Source organism: Prunus dulcis, chromosome 8 (genome assembly GCF_902201215.1).
Source record: "Prunus dulcis chromosome 8, ALMONDv2, whole genome shotgun sequence".
In the NCBI taxonomy this organism is placed as follows: domain Eukaryota; kingdom Viridiplantae; phylum Streptophyta; class Magnoliopsida; order Rosales; family Rosaceae; genus Prunus; species Prunus dulcis.
In genome coordinates this window covers 9,930,561-9,951,246 of record NC_047657.1, presented here as the reverse complement: position 1 = coordinate 9,951,246, position 20,686 = coordinate 9,930,561, and the positions used below count along the sequence as shown (strand labels likewise).

At 34.7% G+C, this 20,686-nt stretch overlaps 3 protein-coding genes across 3 annotated transcripts; 1 reads left to right on the top strand and 2 right to left on the bottom strand.

Annotated features, from left to right (window-relative positions):
- Positions 1-5,424: 5,424 nt before the first annotated feature.
- LOC117638764 (chaperone protein dnaJ 10-like) lies at positions 5,425-8,062 on the bottom strand. Its single transcript, XM_034373869.1, has 10 exons — positions 8,019-8,062; positions 7,801-7,889; positions 7,582-7,641; positions 7,370-7,452; positions 6,829-6,997; positions 6,590-6,719; positions 6,196-6,354; positions 5,816-5,979; positions 5,627-5,707; positions 5,425-5,521 (listed from the first exon to the last, which is right to left on the bottom strand). The coding sequence occupies exons 2-10, from the start codon at positions 7,885-7,887 to the stop codon at positions 5,438-5,440; spliced, it is 1,017 nt and encodes a 338-aa protein (XP_034229760.1). The 5' UTR covers positions 7,888-7,889; positions 8,019-8,062; the 3' UTR covers positions 5,425-5,437.
- A 550-nt stretch (positions 8,063-8,612) lies between these two features.
- LOC117637798 (pentatricopeptide repeat-containing protein At4g21065-like) lies at positions 8,613-10,678 on the top strand. The gene has a single exon (XM_034372815.1). The coding sequence runs from the start codon at positions 8,665-8,667 to the stop codon at positions 10,378-10,380; it is 1,716 nt and encodes a 571-aa protein (XP_034228706.1). The 5' UTR covers positions 8,613-8,664; the 3' UTR covers positions 10,381-10,678.
- A 9,711-nt stretch (positions 10,679-20,389) lies between these two features.
- Positions 20,390-20,686, bottom strand: LOC117638436 (bZIP transcription factor 11-like). Its single transcript, XM_034373564.1, has one exon. It carries the CDS (start codon positions 20,684-20,686, stop codon positions 20,390-20,392), a length of 297 nt encoding a protein of 98 aa, XP_034229455.1.

Genomic DNA, 20,686 nt, shown 5'->3' with positions numbered 1-20,686 from the left:
TAACACAGTATTGAGTGGCTTATAATTAATAACTAATTGTGGTGATCCTCTTTCTAACTCAGCATTTTTCTGGACATAAAAAGCAGGACAGGACCAAGGAGACTTACTCTTCCTAATTATATTTTTCTATAATAAATCATTAATCTCAGTTTTGCAAAATTCCATCATTTCGTGGCTCATTTGAATTGGTCTGGCTTTAGTAGGTATATTTTTCTCAGAAAAGTTCTTAATATAAGGTAATCTCACAACATTATTCTTTCTGTGCCAAAAAGCAGTAGGTAAATCAGAACATATTTCAGATATTAGTTTTTTCTCAAATCTTTCAATTTTTTGTCGTAAAGTAGGACTATTCAATTGGGACTCAAATCTTTTAGTTTTAACTTCTTCTTGAAGGTGACTTAAATGATTAGTCTTATCATTAATTAAAGTAATTGTTTTAGAAAATTCATCTTTTTGTAAGTGCTTTAGATTATGCAACTCAGATTTAGTTAAAAATTCAAACTTAACTCTTTCTCCTAAATGATGTGAAACAACACCATCAAATTCAACTTGAAGAGGATAAAGTAGGCTTATGAAAGGTAAACCTAGGATGACTTCATCAGTTATGTTTTTGATTAAAACAAAAGAGGTTTTAAAACAAATTTTATTTTGACATACATGGGCTTATGGAATCTCATAATTTAATTGAAGTAATTTTCCAGAAGCAGTGCTTAAAGATTCCTTAGATTTCTTATAATACTTTGTGGGAATTAGTCCTTCTTTAATACAATTAAGATCAGCTCCTAAATCAAATAAAGCAATTGTGTTAAACTCAAAGTTTTTAACAACTATGGTAACTTTGGAATACCATTTCCTAAAACTCACTTGTTTAATTAAATTAATAGTTTGTTCTTCGTGGAAGGACCTATCAGAATGTACTGGGCGACCAGGTTGACTGTTTGACTCAGAAGATTCTTTTTCTAACAAGGAAGTTAAACTCTGCTTAATTTCATAATTTTCAGTTTGTAACTTGCAACTTAACTGTTTTAATTCAATTATTTCTTTTTTAATTATTTTTACTTCAGACTGCAAGTCTTGTAAAGACAACTCTTTTTTCTTATTAAATCGTTCTAAAGTAGTATTGAGACTTATTGAGGGACTCAGATGACTCGTACTTGTTTCCTGGGTAATAATTTTCCTAAGTTTTTTTAGGTATTCAGATTTTAACTCGGGATTTTCTATTTTACTAATTAAATCGATTAATAACTCTTCTTGTTCTTCTTGCTTAGTTAAAACGGAGAGTGATTTTAAAATGTTGCAGCATTTATCTCTACATCCTAATTGGACTCGAGGAGAACTTGATTGAGATGCCGAGGACTCATAGTTGTCTGACTCAGTATTGCTAACTATAATTTCATTTTCACTTGACTCAGAGTTACGTAATTCAAGGACTTTAATTAGATTAGCTCTTTCCTCTTCTGTAATTTGTAATTGTCGGATAGCATCTTTTACTTTACACTCATTAGCATAATGACCAAACTTTTGACACTTGAAACATTTTACTTTACTTTTGTCGGTTCTTTTCTTAAAGTGGCTTCTTTTCTTATCTTTTGGTGCATTGGACCACTTTCTCTTAGGGTAATATTTTCTTTTCCTATAAAAATCATTAGACTCATTATTGTGTCGATAAGATTTTCTTTTTCTTTCATCATGGCGTTTTTGACGGATATGACGGGGAGGACCATATTTATTTTTTCTGGAAGGAGGAGCGACAATTAGACCATATTGTTCACAGAAAGTACCTAATTCATATTTAGCAGATTTTCGTTCAGATTGAATTTGTTTATTAATTTTCATATCTATACACATTTTCATACCTTCTTGATTGATTGTACTTATTATATTACCATAAGTTAAATTATCATAATCAATGTGTCCGGACTCATTACTCAAGACTGTTCTAATTTTATGGGCAAATAAATTTGGTAGACCATTAATAAATTTTTCTTTCCAAAAGGCTTGATTACTATCTTCCCTTAACATTACTCTGGAAATAAAAACATCTTTATACCATCTAAAATCGCTTAATTGAGGACATCTTCAATTACTTAATTGATCATGTATTCTGGCTTGTGTATGACTAGGTGTTCCTATAAAATGTTCGACTATAGTGTACAAAAGACAGTTGACTCCGTCTTCTGTACCGCAAACTGTGATTAGTTATATAACTATTAGCGACCATGGACATATGAGTTAATTTATTTATTATCTCTTGCTCAAATAAACCATTCATATAATTTATCAGAAGAAACAGAGAATTGACTCAAATTATTTCTTTCTTCTAATTGGATATCAGGAGGTGTAGGCTTAGGATACCAGTTTTTTGTTAAACTAGTAGGATTAACTCTATTAGTTAATCTTTTGACTTTTAACTCAGACTCTAATTCTAAATTTTTGAATGCATTTTCAATTTTGGAAATATTACTAGACTCAATGGTTTCCATGCTGTCATTAGACTGGCTGTCATTAGACTGGCTGTCATTAGACTCACTATCCAAATGAATGACTAAGGCTGTAGAGGATTCTAGGATTGACCATACTTCTCAGGTTTAACAGGAGTTAATTGTTCAAGCATTCCTTCAATTCTTTTCATAGTGGTAGAGGTCCTAAGTGAATGTGCAGGTTTCAAATCTTGGAATTGAACTAAAGGTTTTTCTTTAATCTTAAGTTTTGGCTCGGAAGGGAGAAACTTATCAACTTTGGTTTCTATCTTGTCTAGTTGTCTTCCTATGACAACTAAGCTTTGGTTGGTGTAATTATTTTGCTCAATTAATTTTTTATCATTGTCTTGGCCAGCAATTTTGAAGGGGGCTGCAATGACTTTGGACGTGCCATAAGGAATGACTATTTTTTCAACTAGGGGGTGACTAGAAATAATTTCAGATTGGTCTTTTTTTACCCATTTTTCTTTAGTTAAAGTTTTTAACTCATTTGAAATATAACGGCTTTCTACGAAATCAAGGTAACAAATCTCAACTCTAGCAGATCGCATATAATCTTTCCAAGCATTAAAGATTTTTTGTCTTTCATTTTTATCAGAAATTATCATATGGTAGTTATCTTTTCTAGACTTATGCTCAAGATGATGAAAGTGATCATCTAATTTTTTTCCAATTAATCTTGAAAGGCTTGGATTTCTTAAGAACTCTTAATTGTTGATCTAACACGTGGGCAGTAATTTCACTAGCAAGGAAATCTGACTGAGTAGGTGAAGTAGGAGGGGACTCAGTTTTAGGCTCATTTTGAACTGGAAGAGCTGGAGGAGTTCCGTAATAGGGATGACTTACTTGGGCTGCTTTTCTTAGGGATTCCAATTTTAAATCAATTAAAGCCTTTTCTATTTCTAGATCCCTAATATCGGTAGAAGAGGAAGCAGTGAAAGAATGTCGAGCAGGAACATGTCTTTTAGATTGGCTTGGTGTAGGCAACTGTTGCAACTGGATATTAGATTTAGGTTGAGCTAAAGGTTCGCGTTGATTTCCAAAAATAATTTTAACTGTACCATCTGAATATTGTTGAATAAAATCTAAATTATTTATACTTCGTTGAATTGGTGCAGGTTGACTCTCAGTAACTAAAGTCCAATCAATAGGTAAACTAATCTCGGGCCACTTAACTGTATGTGGGATCCTAATGTTAGCATCAGGTGTGCAACTTTGTATTAAAAGTGTTTGATCTTTAGGACTCTTATTTAAAGCTTGGAAATTCATATTAGTGCCTGTGACTTTATAATAAATTCGATAAACTAAGGCTAAAGGCTATGTACCTGGAAGAACATTATAACCAGAAGTCTTAATATTCAAAGTTAAAATCTTGAGAATATGTGGATCATTTAGACTTACTGTGAAATCAGGGTAGCAATCAAAATGGACAGGGCCATTACACAGACTTGACTCAATCATTCCAAGAACACTGTCATTAAACTCAGTAAATCTAGCATCACGTAAACATAACAGAATAGAAGCTTGCAATCCTAATCTGGTTAGAGGCTTAACAGCAACTTGAACAAGGCCTATGTGCAGGAAATTATTACCATCTTGTTTATGTTTTTTAATGGACTCAAGATTAAGTAATTGACACGAATCATGTTCTTTACTTAGGGCATAAACTTGTTCTACTATCTTAACGTGTGTAGTAGAATTAAAACTAGAAAAAGAACGAAAAATTATATGTAATCTTGTTGTTCTGAGGAAGTTCTATGTTTGTATCGGGGTTTGTTTGTCAGACTTTACTCCCTCCCTCAGTTTTGGAAACTCCACATCCCTCCTAAGATCAAGACCTTTCTCTATTTCCCTCTTGTTTGTTTTCTCTCTTCTTCTTCGTCCTCTTTCTTTCCCTTCTCTATTCTGTTTTTGATAGCAGCTAGAGATTGTTTCCTTTTCTTTCTTTTCAATTTTTTTTCGCTGGGCTAAAGAAAAATGAAAAAGAAAAAAAGGAAAATACCTTGTGGAGCGATTGCAGAAGAGAAGAATGTGTGGTCGGCGTCGTTGATGGCAAAGGATGGAGACAGACCTTTCTACTAACCAAGACTGCAGGTACATTACAGCGTAATAAGTTCAGGGTAGAAAAATTGAAAGAACAGAAGAAATCTTGGAACCATAAACAGTGGACAGAAACATAGAAAATTGATAGGAAAATAAAAAAAATTATGTTAAAAGAAAACATCTTGAAACTCTGTTTTTTTTGTTTTGTTTTGTTTTTTTTTCGGAAGTGAAAAAGCAACACAGAATCGAGGAAAACAAATTCAATTTACGGGGATGCACAATGTTGCACTCTTGGGATTGAATTTTCCTTTGGCCTTAGAGACAGAGGGAGGAGATGCCTAATGTTGGGTTGTGTGGATCAATTGGATTTGGGGTTGAAGCTTAAGAGAGAGAGAGAGAGAGATCGTCAGATTTGAATAGGTGGTAGTGTTGGCTGTTCGTTGGGTTGTAGGAAAGAGAGGGTGGATTGCAGTGGGTGAGTAAGAGAAGGGACCTTGAAAAGAGCTTTGAGTTGCAACTTGCAGGACATCCGTTCCCTAAATTCATCATGGTCAACAGTTTTATTGAGAAATGGGGCAGAATAATCATGATTTTTGTTCTATTTTTTGAAAATCAAATGATTGAAATCTATAAAGGGCTAGACAATATGATTATAAAAAAATAAAGCATCTTTTGGTCCGAATCTATTTTTTGAAAATTTACTCACACATGTTTTCTTTCTCATGCACACACATTTCTTTTTCTTTTTCTGATTTGATTACCATTAGCCAACCCAGGCAGATCAAGTACTGTATAATTTTACTTCAATATCACATTCTCTCGACCCAATCAAAGTGTTTCTAGGTGCCAGCCTAAAACCTTCAAATGGGCCCAAATAACATTGTGTACGTACATGAAGCAATTACAGTGATCAATTATATATCCATATCAGAATCTGGATATTCTACTTCATCTTCATTACGGAGACTGCCTTCTCTCAGGAAAGGAGCGGTTGCACCCTAAAACAAATGCAATTTGAGCTAAATTAGATGAAAATTAAAATGCAAGTAAAATTTGGTCACTTTAAGCAAGTATATACAGGCAAAGAGAGAAGCATGGGTTACTTGGAAGATCATGCCGAACATCTCCAACGCTTCAGCGCGTAACTTTAGAACATCCTCCGGCACAGTGGGTTCATTAAGTGTCTGAAAAGGAAAACATTATGTATCAAATCATTTCTCTTCAAAGATATGCCTGCGCCTTACGTGCGGAGTTCTTTAGGAGTCTGTCTCTAGGAAATAATGAGAACTCACTGCATGGGAGACATTTGACAAAGTTATCACAAGATCAAGCATAGCAGCATCCCATCGTATACCAAATGTTGGAGCTTCTAAATCTTGAATAATACGCGTCCGGAAGCGATCTTGGAAGTCTTCAGGCTCCATCATGTCTTGTTGTAGAACTACACGTTCAGCCTCTACAAATTCAAACAAAGCGTGAGTTTGGCAATCCATTCAAAATAAATAAATAAGATATATACAACTCATTTTTCATTCGTATTATTATTTAGACCACATTTACTAGCGATTTTGCTTTATTAGAGAGGTGCTCGGTAGACGTAGTTCAAACAATTTTATTCTTAGTTTCAATTTAGTCCAAATAGTAGAACTCTTTGATATAGCAGAAATTGCACCTTTAGCTGATCCTATTTGTGGCCTCATCTCGTATGCCCTGGGACCCTTATTCTCCACCCATCCGTCTAAACCACCAAACGCACGCTTCTTTCCAAGTTCTTGTCTGGCCTTCGCCCAGTAAACATGGCCGATTGAATGTAGCATATACTCGCCACAGGCTGGAAAAAAAAAAAAAAAACAATTAATATACGTGCCAATATGAATTGAAACAATCAAAACCAATTTGAAAGCATTGCCATATTTTCTGAAGAACGCAGGCCGTTTTGTGAGTTCAATACAAGAGAGTTTAAGTTTTCATTTTTTAGGTAATTGATTATCAAAAGTTAAAAGGGACTTTTTATATTACTTTTTATCTTGTATTGTATAGGGAAAAAAAGAGAGTAAGAAACTAACCAACGGTTGAGAGGGTTCGTGCTTCTGAATCTACCCATTTTACAAACTCATCCTTACGACCATCAACAAATGGTTGGATGCGATCTTTCATAAACTTTATAAGTTTTTCCTCCCTTTCCTTCCGGAATGCCTACACAGAAAGAGATTATAAAAATAAAAAATAAAAAAGTAGGTGGAAAATGGATGTAATTTTTAGAGGAAAGGAATTTATCAAGCACATTGAAAGTAAAAAGGCATACTCCCATCTTCTCTATTGCCTTCTCCTTGCGCACTTCAAGATCCAGGGTCTCTTCTTCCATTTCAAGAAGTGAATAGAAAGTATTCATAGCAAATTGACCAATATAATCTTCAAAAGGTTCACTCCCGAACATAATACAATATGTAGTATCAGTGTGTATCCAGTAGTCCCTGCCAAAACGACAACGTAATTTCAATGTAACAAAAACCTGTTTCGTGTTTGATGTATTGTGTTCAGGAAAATGCTAAAGAGACCACATTTATAAACACATTGTGCACCTCTTCTCTAATAGAGGTGAGACCTATTGTATAGGTCGGTTCCACTATATTAAAGATGTGGTACACAATGTCGTCTCTTTATTATCACCCATTAGTTCATTACAAAAAATACGTCTGTGTAAAACTCAACATAAAAAAGAATCAAACGAAAGCAAATATTTTGGAAGCTGCCTTTGCAACTATATGTCTTTCAAGCAACCTGAAAATAGTTATCAAACGGACCCAAAGGTGGTTAATTTTATTTCTAAGTTTGGACAAACTTACTGTGATATGCATAGCTTTCCATGCTTCCCAAACCGTGCACGCGTGGTAGGATCACTCAGAACCTGGAAGGCTTCACCAAGTGCCTTCATGCAGACGATAACCAGGAAAATGAGCATCATAAGATTATGCTAAACCCTAGAAGCTACCAAACTTGACTCACATTCAAGTTGGCATCAAATTTAACTCTCTAAATCTCGGATATAATAGCTTACCCGAAATTCTTCGGCAGCCTTGGGATCTCCAGGATTTTTATCCGGGTGAACTTGTGTTGCCTGGAAAGAACACATCAAACACAGTAGATAGATGCTACAATAATATTCTTCAAAGTGCCTTATTTTTTCAAACGTGAGAAGGAAATCTAAGAAAAATATATCAGAGTACATTTGCCTAAACAATTTGGGAAAATTGAGAGGTTTGAATTTGATTATTACCTTGAGATAATAAGCCTTTCTTATCTCAAAATAAGGGGCGTCAACATTGACGCCCAATGTATCATAATACCCAGTCTCCCTCACCATGCCTATCAGATCACAAGATTCACAACCTTAGCACACAAACAAAACACACTAAATCAATTAAATGGGACATTTTTTTTTAGAAAAGAAGAAGAAGAAAGAAGTATGCTGCCAAAAGGAAAAATTAATCTTACCAAACGAAAGAAAACTTTGAATCTTGTAACTTATGTATGCCACAGCTCAGGTAACGAAACACAGTAAATGGTAGAGAGAATGATGAGATGAGGGATATTTACGGTGTAAGAAAATTGGGAAAAAAAACGTCTAACTGTCTAACAAACTATACCCAACCTTTTAGGTGCTCCATGATCCGTAATTCCCGATAGAATAGTATAGACATAGGAAGTTTATTTCCAAGAAGTTCAATCCAGGAACTAAACGGACCCTTACACTTATAGGAAGAAGAAAAATAAAACACACAAGGTTATTCATTATTTTGGCGCCCTCCAAATGTATGGTTTTAAACTTTTTGCCGAATAACCTACTGTGTGCCAAAAAATTTCAAGCAACGTTTTTCCCCAAACTCAAATACGACCCGTTACACAAATTGCCACACTCCTCTTCGTTCCAAATTCATCTTCATATCTGAATTTCTATCCTTCATACCGGACTCATTAGGAACGAAAGCCTCGCGAAGAACGTAGCCCGTAATGTGTGGGGAAAATTAACATCCTTACATAAAACCGTAGTGTATATATAATGAGATAAGACACTGCCTAATAGGGAGCTGCCACGCAGGAGTAGAGCACCATCTCTCATTTCTGTCAATTTGTCAAACAAATGGAGATCACCACCATGTCCCAAGCCATGCAGCTCCATGCCCAAATCCTCAAAGCAGGCAACCATCAAAACCAAAACCTCTCAAAGCTCTTTACGTTCTCTGCTCTGTCTCCCTCTGGAGACCTCTCCTACGCCCGTCTCATTTTAGACACATTCCCTGCCCCAAACTCTTACTACTACAACACCATGATCCGAGCCTACTCTCAAAGCTCCGACCCGATTCAAGCCCTCCTTCTCTTTCTACCTATGCTTGAAGACCCGACCCACCACACGCCCCGTCCCGACAAGTTCACATACCCTTTCCTCCTCAAGTCCTGTGCCCGTTTGAGACTGACCCATGAAGGAAAACAGATTCATGGGTTGATAGTCAAGTCGGGTCTCGAGTGGGACCGGTATATCCAGCACTCATTGATACATATGTACTGTTTGGGTGGCGAGTCGGGTCTTGCTTATATGATGTTCGACAGAATGCCTGACAGAGATGTGGTGTCATGGACCTCAATGATTGATGGGCTCGTTGAGAATGGTAGGCCCATCGAGGCAATAAGGTTGTTTGAGCAAATGGTGGATGATGGGGTGGAGGTGAATGATGCGACGGTCGTGTCGGTTTTGAGAGCTTGTGCAGAGACAGGGGCGTTAGGCGTTGGGAGGAGAGTGCATGGGGTTGTTGAAGGTAGAGGGATTGGTTTGAAGGCTAATGTTAATAGTGCCCTTATTGATATGTACGCAAAATGTGGGTGCATAAGGAGTGCAAGGCAGGTTTTGAATGACATTGTGGACAAAGATGTTTTTGCATGGACGGCTATGATATCGGGCCTTGCTAGCCATGGTCATTGTCAAGATGCTATTGACTTGTTCAGTAAGATGCAAGGTTTTGGTATTAAACCTGATGAGAGGACAATGACTGCAGTTCTATCGGCATGTAGGAATGCAGGTCAGGTGGCAGAAGGTTATGCATATTTGAGAAGTATGCAAAATGAATATGGAGTTAGGCCTACAATTCAACACTATGGATGCATGGTCGACCTCCTTGCTCGAGCAGGTCATTTGAAAGAGGCTGAAGAGTTCATCAGAAAAATGCCCATTGAACCTGATGTGGTTATGTGTAGAAACTTGATATGGGCTTGCAAGGTCCACAAGGATACTGAGAGAGCCGAGCGTTTGATAATACATCTTAGGCAGCCAAAGATGGGTTCAAATGATAGCGGAAGTTATGTACTTATTGGCAATGTGTATGCATCAGCGGGAAAATGGCATGACAAGGCAAGGGTTAGAGAATTAATGAAGCAAAAAGGACTAGTAAAACCTCCAGGGTTTAGTAGGATTGAGTTAGACGGAGAAATTCATGAATTTGCCGTAGGAGATTCAGGTCACCCGGAAGCAGAAACAATATACAGAAAATTGGAAGAAATAGAAGACAATTTGAGGAAAGAAGGGTATGATCCAAAGCTTTCAGAGGTTTTGCTTGAAATTGATGATGAGGAGAAAGCTTTTCAATTGAGTCACCACAGTGAGAAGCTTGCTCTTGCCTTTGGTCTAATTAGAACAAGTCCGGAGTCTGAAATTCGGATTGTGAAAAACTTGCGATCTTGTGAGAACTGCCATGCTGTTATGAAACTAATTTCAAAGGTATACCAACGAGAGATAATAATGAGGGATCGAATACGATTCCACCATTTCAAGAATGGGGATTGCTCTTGCAGGGATTACTGGTGATATTCCAGTAGGAATACCATTTTGATTGGTAATTAATTCTTTGTATTTCCAAATTTTAAGTGACATGTATACCAACCGAGTAACCTCATGACCACCTGTTCCTCAATCATCATGAGAGAACTCAATGTAACTGAGAGGGCAAGAAACCTGATGGGAAGAAAATGAAAGCATATAGTTGGAAATTTGGGATGTACATGGTTTACTTACCTGTGTTCTCAACGAAATTGCATACAGGCTATAGCAGATGCCTAGAAAGGAATGTCTCCCTGCTACTAACAAAAGGCCACATTTCAGGTAAGATTTAGCTGTCACTGCTCTTCATTTATGTCTTTATACAATTTAATCCACCATTGGGTGCATTTTACTGCTGTCCATGTAAAATTGTAGAAAGCGTACGCATCAAACTACCAAACCAGAATATTTATGATGAAGGAAAGGTTAAGTATATTCACTTTGTCAGAGATAAGTGTGAGCCCATGGCATATATGCCATTTGAAGAGCCAAAGGAAAAGCTCTGCTAATAGCATAAAAAAGCCCGGTTGAACTTTTCTAATTGTATTTATGACCTACAGAAACGAACAGTGTTGTTTAAAATTCGCTAGATAGTTGATTCGATGCAATCCGGTCTCTGAGCTTTAGCACTGACTACTGAGACTCTGGGACAAAACCCTAGAGTTGTTGTGGCAAGCCAAGGTTCGAACTGAGATATGACATTGAAATAGAGCTCTAGTTTACTTACTATCGGCCACCCCATTAGGGTTTGAGTTTTCATCATCCCAGAAATGTTAAATTTGAACCATTGACTGCCGGATGTGGATTTGCATCAATCCTGAACACTAAAAGAAATAAGTAAATCTTCCTTGTTTTCTCATGGATTCTACTTCACGTAACTTGCTTGGTGAATTCAAGGTTTCAGCAATGGTAAATCCTCTCAAAGTAGTTTAGGACCTTTTTACACCCTTCTTTTTTTCATTTTCTAATGGATAAAGTTTTGGGACGTCATCAGAGACTTGTAGGATATCAAGTACATTAAAAACCAATTATCTGACTCTTATACACACCCAGGTAGATATCATATAGTGCAGAATCTCGCTACTTGCACGATTGTAGTTCCTGATTGAAGCATTTTCAGTATAAAATAAAAATATTCTGATTGAAGCATTTCTAAACTGCTAAAAAATATATATAATTCTCTTATGCAAACGTCCGGACGTTATTATCGGTTCCTTTAAAATAAATAATATATATAAGAAACTCTGCTTCTGCAAGTGCACAACCACCAAGTGATTAGATGCGCATGTCATTTTATTCCTTCCTTGCAACATCTTCAATCATATTTCTATTCTTCTATATAAATATTTGAAAGCAAAAATGTCTAAAGATATGGTACTTGAAAGCAAAATGAATTCCAAAGATTGGATAATAAAGAGCGAGATGGATCATGAACACATATTATATTGGTAATCAGTTGTTAAGAATAACATCAATAGAATTAATAAATCTTTGACAAGCATCAAAGTCTTATATCACAGCCTATCTAACATGATCAACATAATTAATTTAAGCTTCCATTTTAAACAACACTAATCTCCCACTAAACAAAATCAAAGAATTGAGATGCCTTTTTCGCCCTTTTGCCCAAATCCATGTGAGCCATTGAAAGAGCATGGCTGGCCACTAGCTCTCACCATTTCTTCACTGATGCCTTTTAAGTACACTTCTTTCTCAACATGCAATCAAATCCAAGCAGAAGGGAGATTGGCAGGTGATTGCATCATCCTTGTTCCCTCTTTCAGAAGATGGGTCTATACAAGTACATTGCACTTTCTTTTGTTTTGGACTGAAATAATAAAAAATAAAACCTAAAATCACCGACTTTTCATGTATCCCCTTATTTTCTTTTGAATTTTGATCCGAGTTCGATTTAATTAATTGGAGATAGGTATTGTGGCATAATTCCAATGATCTGTTAACCCGTTAAGTTAACAAAATAAATCTGAATTTGGTCTAATTTGATCCGATAATGAGCCGGTTCGATTTGATATAATATTTTTATTTATTTTTTATTTACTATATATATATATATATATATATATATATAGAGAGAGAGAGAGAGAGAGAGAGAGAGAGAGAGAGAGAGAGAGAGAGTGGCATAGTATACTAAATTCACACACACTACACGGATACAAAGATTCAAACTCAATACCTTGCCTAAGGGAGTAAATACTCCAAATCACTATATTAGTGGGTCTTTTGCAAATCGGATATGAATTTAGTTGTGAATTATCCGTCGAATTATCGATTTGGATTGGGTTAAAAATTTCTTAAAATCAGATCACCCAATATCTGATCCATCTCCGGCTTCTTTACAGGTCTACCTTTACCTATAAACTTGCTTGAATCCTCTTGAATTAACCAAAAAAGGGATGAATTGAACACATAACCTCAAGTAGAGGAGTGAATGCTCAAACCACTTGAGGCAAAGTTGCGTCCTATGTTTAGAATTCTTCATTCTCCACTGGTCCCATCAAGAATGAAATATAAGGAAGGGATGTCAAGAATGTATATTGTTTTGCCTAAGAATATAAATTAATTTTCAACAAACAATTCTCTTGATCAATTATTAATTATAATTTTCGATTACTTTTCTAAGGATCCCAAGTCTCCGCATTTAGCATATACGTATTTACACGCATTTAAGTATTTAATTAATCTAATGAATTTGATCAATCCATGTAACCATAATTGTATTAAAAAAGAAATAAATTTTTTTAAAAAAATTAAAATAAAATTAAAATTAAAAAATTAAAAAAAAAAAGCCTCACCCCTTTGCACCATATCCTTTTAGTCTAATACCAGATCTGTGTCTTTCCCCACAGATCTGACAATCTCCTCAATGAAGTATAGAGAGGCACGTCTTTGACTTCAAGTTGCAAAATTTTCACAAATCTATAACTCAAATATGAATTGGCAGACCAAAAAGCATAAGCAACAAGAGGGATGAATCTAACACATAACCTCAAGTAGAGGAGTGAATGCTCAAACCACTTGGGTCCTGTTTGGTTCACAGAACGAATTTGAAGAGAAATTATTTTCCATATTATTTTTCAAGGGATGGAAAATAGAAGATTCATTTCCCATGTTTGGTAATATTGGGAAAGTAATTGGGAGATATCACTTTATTTCCTTTTCCATATTTATTTTGAGTAGGAATGGAAAACAAAGTTCGTATAAATTTTCAATTATAACCATATTAAATCAAATAAAAAAATGCATTTAGTAATTCTAAATTGTTAATGACGACAAAATGGTCATGAAAAATATTTATTTAATATTAGCTCATTTTCCCAAACTTTCCCATGAGGAGGAAAAACAAAACCTAAGTTGGGATGATGACTTTACTTTGCCCCACTACTTTCCCATGGGCCAGACAACGATTTCTCATGCCTGGACTTACCAAACATGGGAAAACAATTGATTTCTCATCTCCAAATCTCCTTTCCCATGAACCAAACGGAGCCTCGAGGTAAAGTTGCGTCCTATGTTTAGAATTCTTCATTCTCCACTGGTCCCATCAAGAATGAAATGTAAGGAAGAGATGTCAAGAATGTATATTGTTTTGCCTAAGAATATAAATTAATTTTCAACAAACAATTCTTTCGAGCAATTCTTAATTATAATTTTCGATTACTTTTCTAAGGATCCCGAGCCTTCTCATTTAGCATCTACACATTAACATGCATTTAAAAAGATCTTAACCATTTAATTAAGGAAGATTCACTATTATACCAATATGGGGGCCCAAATTATAAAAATACCTCATATGAAATGGACTTTAGAAATACACCCAAAGCTCATTTACAACATAACAAAAAAGCTTTTAACTTCATATAAATTACAAAACTACAATCAATTTCTTAAAACAAGCTCAACCCTAAAATCTCATAAAAATACTCAAAACACTTAATATGGCATCAAAGTAATTTAATAATTAATATTAAACTAGCCTCCCTGCACGCGCTTCCGCGCCTGCAAGAGGCTTTTTTTTAAAAAAATTTAAATTTATTTTAGAATTAAAAAAGATAATGGGTAGTTGTGTTCCCTAAAAATAGGATCCATTATCTGCTTTTTCTTTTTCTTTCTTTTTTTTTTAAATATGAAAAAGTGTGAATTTACTGTATTATCCTCATTTAATTAATAATTTGAATTCTTAATGTTTGCATTAACCAAGGGCATTTTCTGGTATTTTGAATGTTTCACCATTCTCTGCCTTTTGCTTTATATATATAGATTCAATAAGGCCAGCTGTCTTTTTTTGGATTTGTTTATAGAAATTCAATTGTATATGATTTATTTATAATATTAGTGTTAGAAATGGATATATCACTAAATGTCTCTTTAATTAATCTAATGAATTTGATCAATTCATAGAAAAAACCTCACCCCTTTGCCCCGTATCCTTTTAGTCTAATACCAGATCTATGTCGGTCCCCACAAATCTGACAATCTCCTCAATGAAGTATAGAGAGGCACGTCTCTGACTTCAAGTTGCAAAACTTTCACAAATCTAAAACTCAAATATGAATTGGCATACCAAAAGGCATGACGTACCAAATTTTCCAAAGAAAAAAAGAGAAAATTTGAATTGGCTTAATGGGTAATTCCTTAATTCTTTCTTCACTGCCCACTTAAATTAGAAAATTTGTTGAATTTTTGGGACAATTGAACAACTTGGGTTTCTGGGCCAACTCCTTAATTATTTCTTCACTGCCAATGAAATTAGAAAATGCGTTGAATTTTGTGGACAGTTTCTTCATCCATGCTTTGGGTTGATTCTTGGTCCTTCATATTTATCATACTTCTTCTAAATCTTCTTTAGGGCCAATAGGCATGAGAGAAAAGAGGGGACACTTTGGATAGATAAGTGAAAACGATAAGGTGCAACGGGTGATTGTTTAGTCTAATAGAATTATTATGACGTGAATGATTTTAAATGCGTGTAAATACGTGAATACTAAATAGAAAGACTCAAAATCAATTTTCTAGGACCTCCCGATATTATTCTCTCCACTTATTTGCCAGTACAGCCTTTATGTTTATTACCACAGCCATCTAATTTCCTGACTTCTATTTAAAGAAGATAGGAAGTTGCATGTATATGTCTATTTGACAATTACATCGATGGGTCCTTTGCGCCTACTTGCAAGTTTTTATATTCTTCAACCTAATTTTTAGGTCAGATATATTCTTCCACCTTATTGTAATAAAATAAAGATAAAAGTGATTGTGATTGACACCTCAGGAAAATCTTCTTTTCAGAATAGACAATTTTGTTTGAGTTTAGTTTTAAAAAACAAAGATTTTTTCAAGCAAGATTAATGACATGTTTACTAATTTATAATTGAAGAGAGGAATTGAATTGAAAAATTGTCAAAATTCGGATTCCCATTAAAGCTGTTTACTAAACTATCTAAAAATCGGAATATAAATGATATTGATTCTCTATATGTTGTTTACTAAAAGACTTATAAAAAATTCAATTAAAAAAGAGAGAAAAATTTATAAGCTTAACAAATAACTTTACTTCTTCTATTATTATTTTTTTAAATATGAACGTTGGTCATCTCATTTCTTAGTTTGAAGATATTTTATTCAAGTGCGTCGACAGGATCACCAATTAAACTTGTCTTATATTTGAGCACATAGTATTCCAAGTCTAATCATTTAGCTTTTCTAATTTAAAAAAGCATATGATTTGACAATAACACCTCAGTTATAACACAACAGAGCTAACTTATATATTATTTAGTGCATCCTCTAAGGCATATGAATGTCACTTTCTCATACAACTTTCATGCTCGAGCTAGGGTATTTTGGTCATTTTACATGGCATGCCACGGTTTTTCTTCCCCTTACATTTTTCAGAGACGTGTTGATGAGGCTGTGCTTTGGTGATAATTGACCATCTCACATCACATTTGTTTGAAAAACATGGAGGAGGAGGAGGAGGAGGGTGGAGCTGCAGAAGTGCTCACGGAACCATGATTAAAACATCAACAGATTGTCTGCGACACATGCGACTAAAACATGACAACCCTTTGTCCCCTTGTGATGTGTTTTTGTATCATGTGTTAGAAGAATGTGGCATTAAATGACAAATTGAGTGATTGAACTTTAAACATGATAAAACATATAGTTATTATTTTGTTTTTGTTTGCTTCGTTATATTTAAGCGTGGGAAGTGAAAAGGTTGTTGGAATCTTAAGAAAACGAGAACCTCAAAATATCCCCCCCAAAAAAGAAAAAATTCAAGTTGGAGGATTGCCATGTTCCCTCAAGGCTGCTTCTTCACACAAAAAGTGCTTTGGATGACTTATTTTCCTTTTTCATCGAAGTGTGTTAAGAAGTTCCTTTCTTTTATCAATAGAGAGTATTTGAAGCCTAAAATATCTTCCAATCTCGGAAAGAAAGGTATCATTATACTTAAAGTTAGTTGATATTTATTTTTTATACGAAAGATATTGATGCACATGTGAAATCAAATACAAGACATTGAGTATATGGTTAAATATTTTGAAACTCTAGGCTACAAACCTATAACAAAACTAGCAAACAATATCATATGGTATAAGCCCCCGAAGTCATAGGACCATCCTCGCACTTCGGTATGTTTTGTGATTTCGAGGGCATGTGATATTACGGTTACATACAAAATTTTCTCCCCTTTGAGATAGAGCGATTCCAGCGGCCCCGGGCAAGGGGGGGCCTAGGCCCAAAAAGGGCTTCTAGCGAACAAATGATGCCAGGGCTGTTGGTGGGCTCCATAAGCCTGGGCTGGCCCTCATGCAAAACCAGTCCTTGTTCTAGCCTGAATTTGCTGACATCAGCAACAACAAAAAATCTAAACAAAATTTAAAAAAATACTAAAAATTTTAGAATTTTTTAAAAATAAATACTTAGTCATATATTTCATTTCCCACACCAAAATTCTATACAAATTTCTCTCCTCATATCTCATATGAATAGTAATTGCCATGACAATAAGTGAAAACACCACAAGCTTTTTGTCTACTACTATTCACGTGAATAGTAATAGCTATTGCCTCTCCTTACCCTTTACCATGACAAATGAAAGGAAGTGTTCTAATGTACCCCGAAGTCATAGAACCGTCCTCATAATTTCACTCAACACCCAAAGTCATAGGACCGTCCTTACAATGTCCTATATCCACATTTAAAAAAAACATGAAAACGAAACACAAGCCTTATCAAAGAAACCCTTACTGATTGATAAGACATCACCATTATGAAATAACATTATCTTATCAAACAATTCCCAGATTTACTTATCTACCAATTCAAGGAAATTATCATTATAGAATGCAGAACGCACTAATTTTTACAGAAATTATAAAATAATATAGTAATACAGTCATGTGGTATATCTTATAAATGTGTTATAATATAGATAAATGATAGGGTATATTTTCCCCTTTTTAGGGACTAATATCTATAAATATCCACTTATATTATAATACATATATAAGATATATCACGTGACTGTACTACCGTAATATTCTATAATCTCTCTAATTCTTGCTACTTAACAGATTTAAAGTTTTGCAGTTTTCAGTTGAAATTTATTTGATAATAATGGCCTATCATTTGCTATTTAAAATATAAAAAAACAGAAATACAGCAAAAAGGTGGACTTAAATTAATTAAATCAATTTTATATTTTTAGGCATAACCAAAAAGATGGAGAGGCATCTAAAGCTTCTCTATTAAAAAATAATAATAATAATAATAATAATAAATAATTTTATTAAAAAAACCCAGCATCAGAAATGAATATGATAATTAATTAACACACATGTACGTCAAAAGCTAATTGGAAGCAGCATCTAAGCACACGCTTACTGTCTGATTAATCATTAATTTTTTTTTAATAATTGTGCAGGTTAGCTGGTAGATCTCGTAGAGTTAATTACTATTTTAACCATAACTTCATTATTTCTGATGCCTTGATGTACATGTGTTTGAGAAGTTGCAGAACTCAAATTGTTCCCTGCACGTGGGTCTTCACAACATGAGCACTTCCAAGGTAAACCCTCTTCCTCTTACCAAGGCCTTCCTTTGTTTTTGTTTTTATAGCATTTCATCATCCCACTTGCTGACTTTAACCGTAATTCAATCTTTATTTTTGACTAACTTTTCATTTGTTACCTTTATTACCCTTCACCTTTTGATTTTTTTAATATTAAGTCTAGGATATTTTGAGAATGAATTGATCGTTTTATTAGTCTCTGAATTTTGAACCGATTTGCATTTGAATACCTCAATTTCTAAAATGGTTCCCGTCGTCCTTTAACTTTAGTTTCGTTTGGACAAATGGTCCTGCCATCAATTTTGTTAACTTTTTCTGTTAAATGCAGGGGTAAAATGGTATTTTTATATTAAAACAAAAAAATTGAATAAAAAATCATATCTTTAAAATAACAATAAAAGAAAATCAAACAAAAAACCAACCAAAAAAAAAAATTTCAAGTTTTGGGGGGTAGAAATCGGGATAGAGGGGGAGAGAGTTTAATTCTTTAGTTTTTTTTAATTTTTTATTCATATTTTTATCAATTTTGATTTAAAAATACCATTTTGCTCCTGTATTTAACAGAAAAGTTAATAAAATTGACGGCAAGACCATTTGTCCTAACGAAATTAAAGTTAAAGGACCACGAGAACCATTTTGATCGGGTCTAAATTCAGGACCCATAGGTGCAATTCCACTGAGGAGAAAAGCGGCCGCTTTGGTAGCTCTTGCTCTGACTTCTCATATGGCTTATGACATTCATTCAGATCATTCCAAGACTCATTTTGACTTCTGGAAGCAATTTTGAAGCCACAGTTTACCTTAAATCACAGGGGTAATTTGTAATTTTTGGCCATTTTACTTTCAGTATTTTTGTGGTCCAAAAGTGGTAATGAATTGGATGACAAAAGTGTTCTTTCCTAGCCCATTGAACTCACCACCAGCACTGGTAAAGCAAAATATCTTTGCAATAATGCAAATTATGGGTAAATCTTCTCAGAAAAAAGAGGTTGGCTATGAAAGCTCCACATAACTAGCTCTGCAGAAGGTACAGATACACCAAATGAAAGGGAGGGTAGGTAGATCTGTAGTTTGGTGACCAAGTAAGATCAATCACCATCTCATGCCTACACTGGTGGAAAAGTTGTATATATGATTTTGATGCTTGATTTTTTATCTTTGAGAATCTGTGAACCTAATTTTCTGGATTTCACCTTATCATCTACAGTTGATCATAGAACAATTGGTTCCAAATACCAATTTGTCAAACCTTAGAGAGAAACTAGAAGGCAGAGAAATTTGTCAAACCTTAGAGAGAAACCAGAAGGCAGAAAAACTAACATGCAAATTATGTCGACACATTGACAAAAAAAATTCATCAAAAACACGAAAAGAAAAAAGAAAAATTTATGCACACATGTCAAACTGTGATTGACAATAAAATACGAGTTCCTACTTTTTCACGGAAGTATTTTCCAGTTCTTATACAATGGTGAAGTTCCTTGATGATTTGCAATTGTTAAACACGTACACAAGACAATATTTAATTTGTGTGATAATGATTTTGAATGAGTTTTGAGTCAAATAGAAAGAAGAGATGGCTTTGTTAAAAGTCTCTACACATGCTAGAGAAAGACAATTTGAAGACAACTTAGTCAATATTATTATAAAATTACTTGAAACACAACTACATAAATAGCTATTAAACTCCACTTGAACAAATCATAGCCCCATTTACAGTCTTTGAACCCAAAACCAAAACTATTTCTTTTACATTACACATAAATTATTCATTAGACACCATCTAATTAACAGTGAGATTCCACAACTTAGACTAAAACACAAAAGTTGAAATAGAACTAGAAACCTCTCTGGCTCTCCCTAAAACTTAATCAATCCAAAATCCAGATGATCTCATGGAGATCAGTAATGAAACATCTCTGCAGCAGAAGCCATGATGGGCTGGTTCAAATATGACAGATTCAATGGGTTGAAGAAGCTGTCAGTGGGCTCATTGAAGCTGCTTGAATCTCCAGCAGCAAAAACCCCATTGCTTGCATTCAAGAAACTCGCAATCTCATTCAGAGACTGCAGTCTGTTGCTAAGCTCATCCGCTTGGGCTCTGAGAACAGAGTTCTCTGCCTCAATGTTCATGTAATGCTGACTTGTGATGTTCACGCTGGTGATGATCTGATTGTTCTCCTTCTTCAGTTCAGCCAT

Bases quoted from the DNA above. Each gene is read 5' to 3' on its own strand.
- LOC117638764 (XM_034373869.1), bottom strand. From the start codon at position 7,887: ATGGTGAGGGAGACTGGGTATTATGATACATTGGGCGTCAATGTTGAC. The intron at 7,453-7,581 runs GTAAGCTATTAT...GTCTGCATGAAG, and splicing joins AGGCTGCCGAAGAATTTCGG to GCACTTGGTGAAGCCTTCCA. The intron at 6,720-6,828 runs GTATGCCTTTTT...CTTTCTGTGTAG, and splicing joins AGGCAATAGAGAAGATGGGA to GCATTCCGGAAGGAAAGGGA.
- LOC117638436 (XM_034373564.1), bottom strand. From the start codon at position 20,686: ATGGCTGAACTGAAGAAGGAGAACAATCAGATCATCACCAGCGTGAAC.
- LOC117637798 (XM_034372815.1), top strand. From the start codon at position 8,665: ATGGAGATCACCACCATGTCCCAAGCCATGCAGCTCCATGCCCAAATC.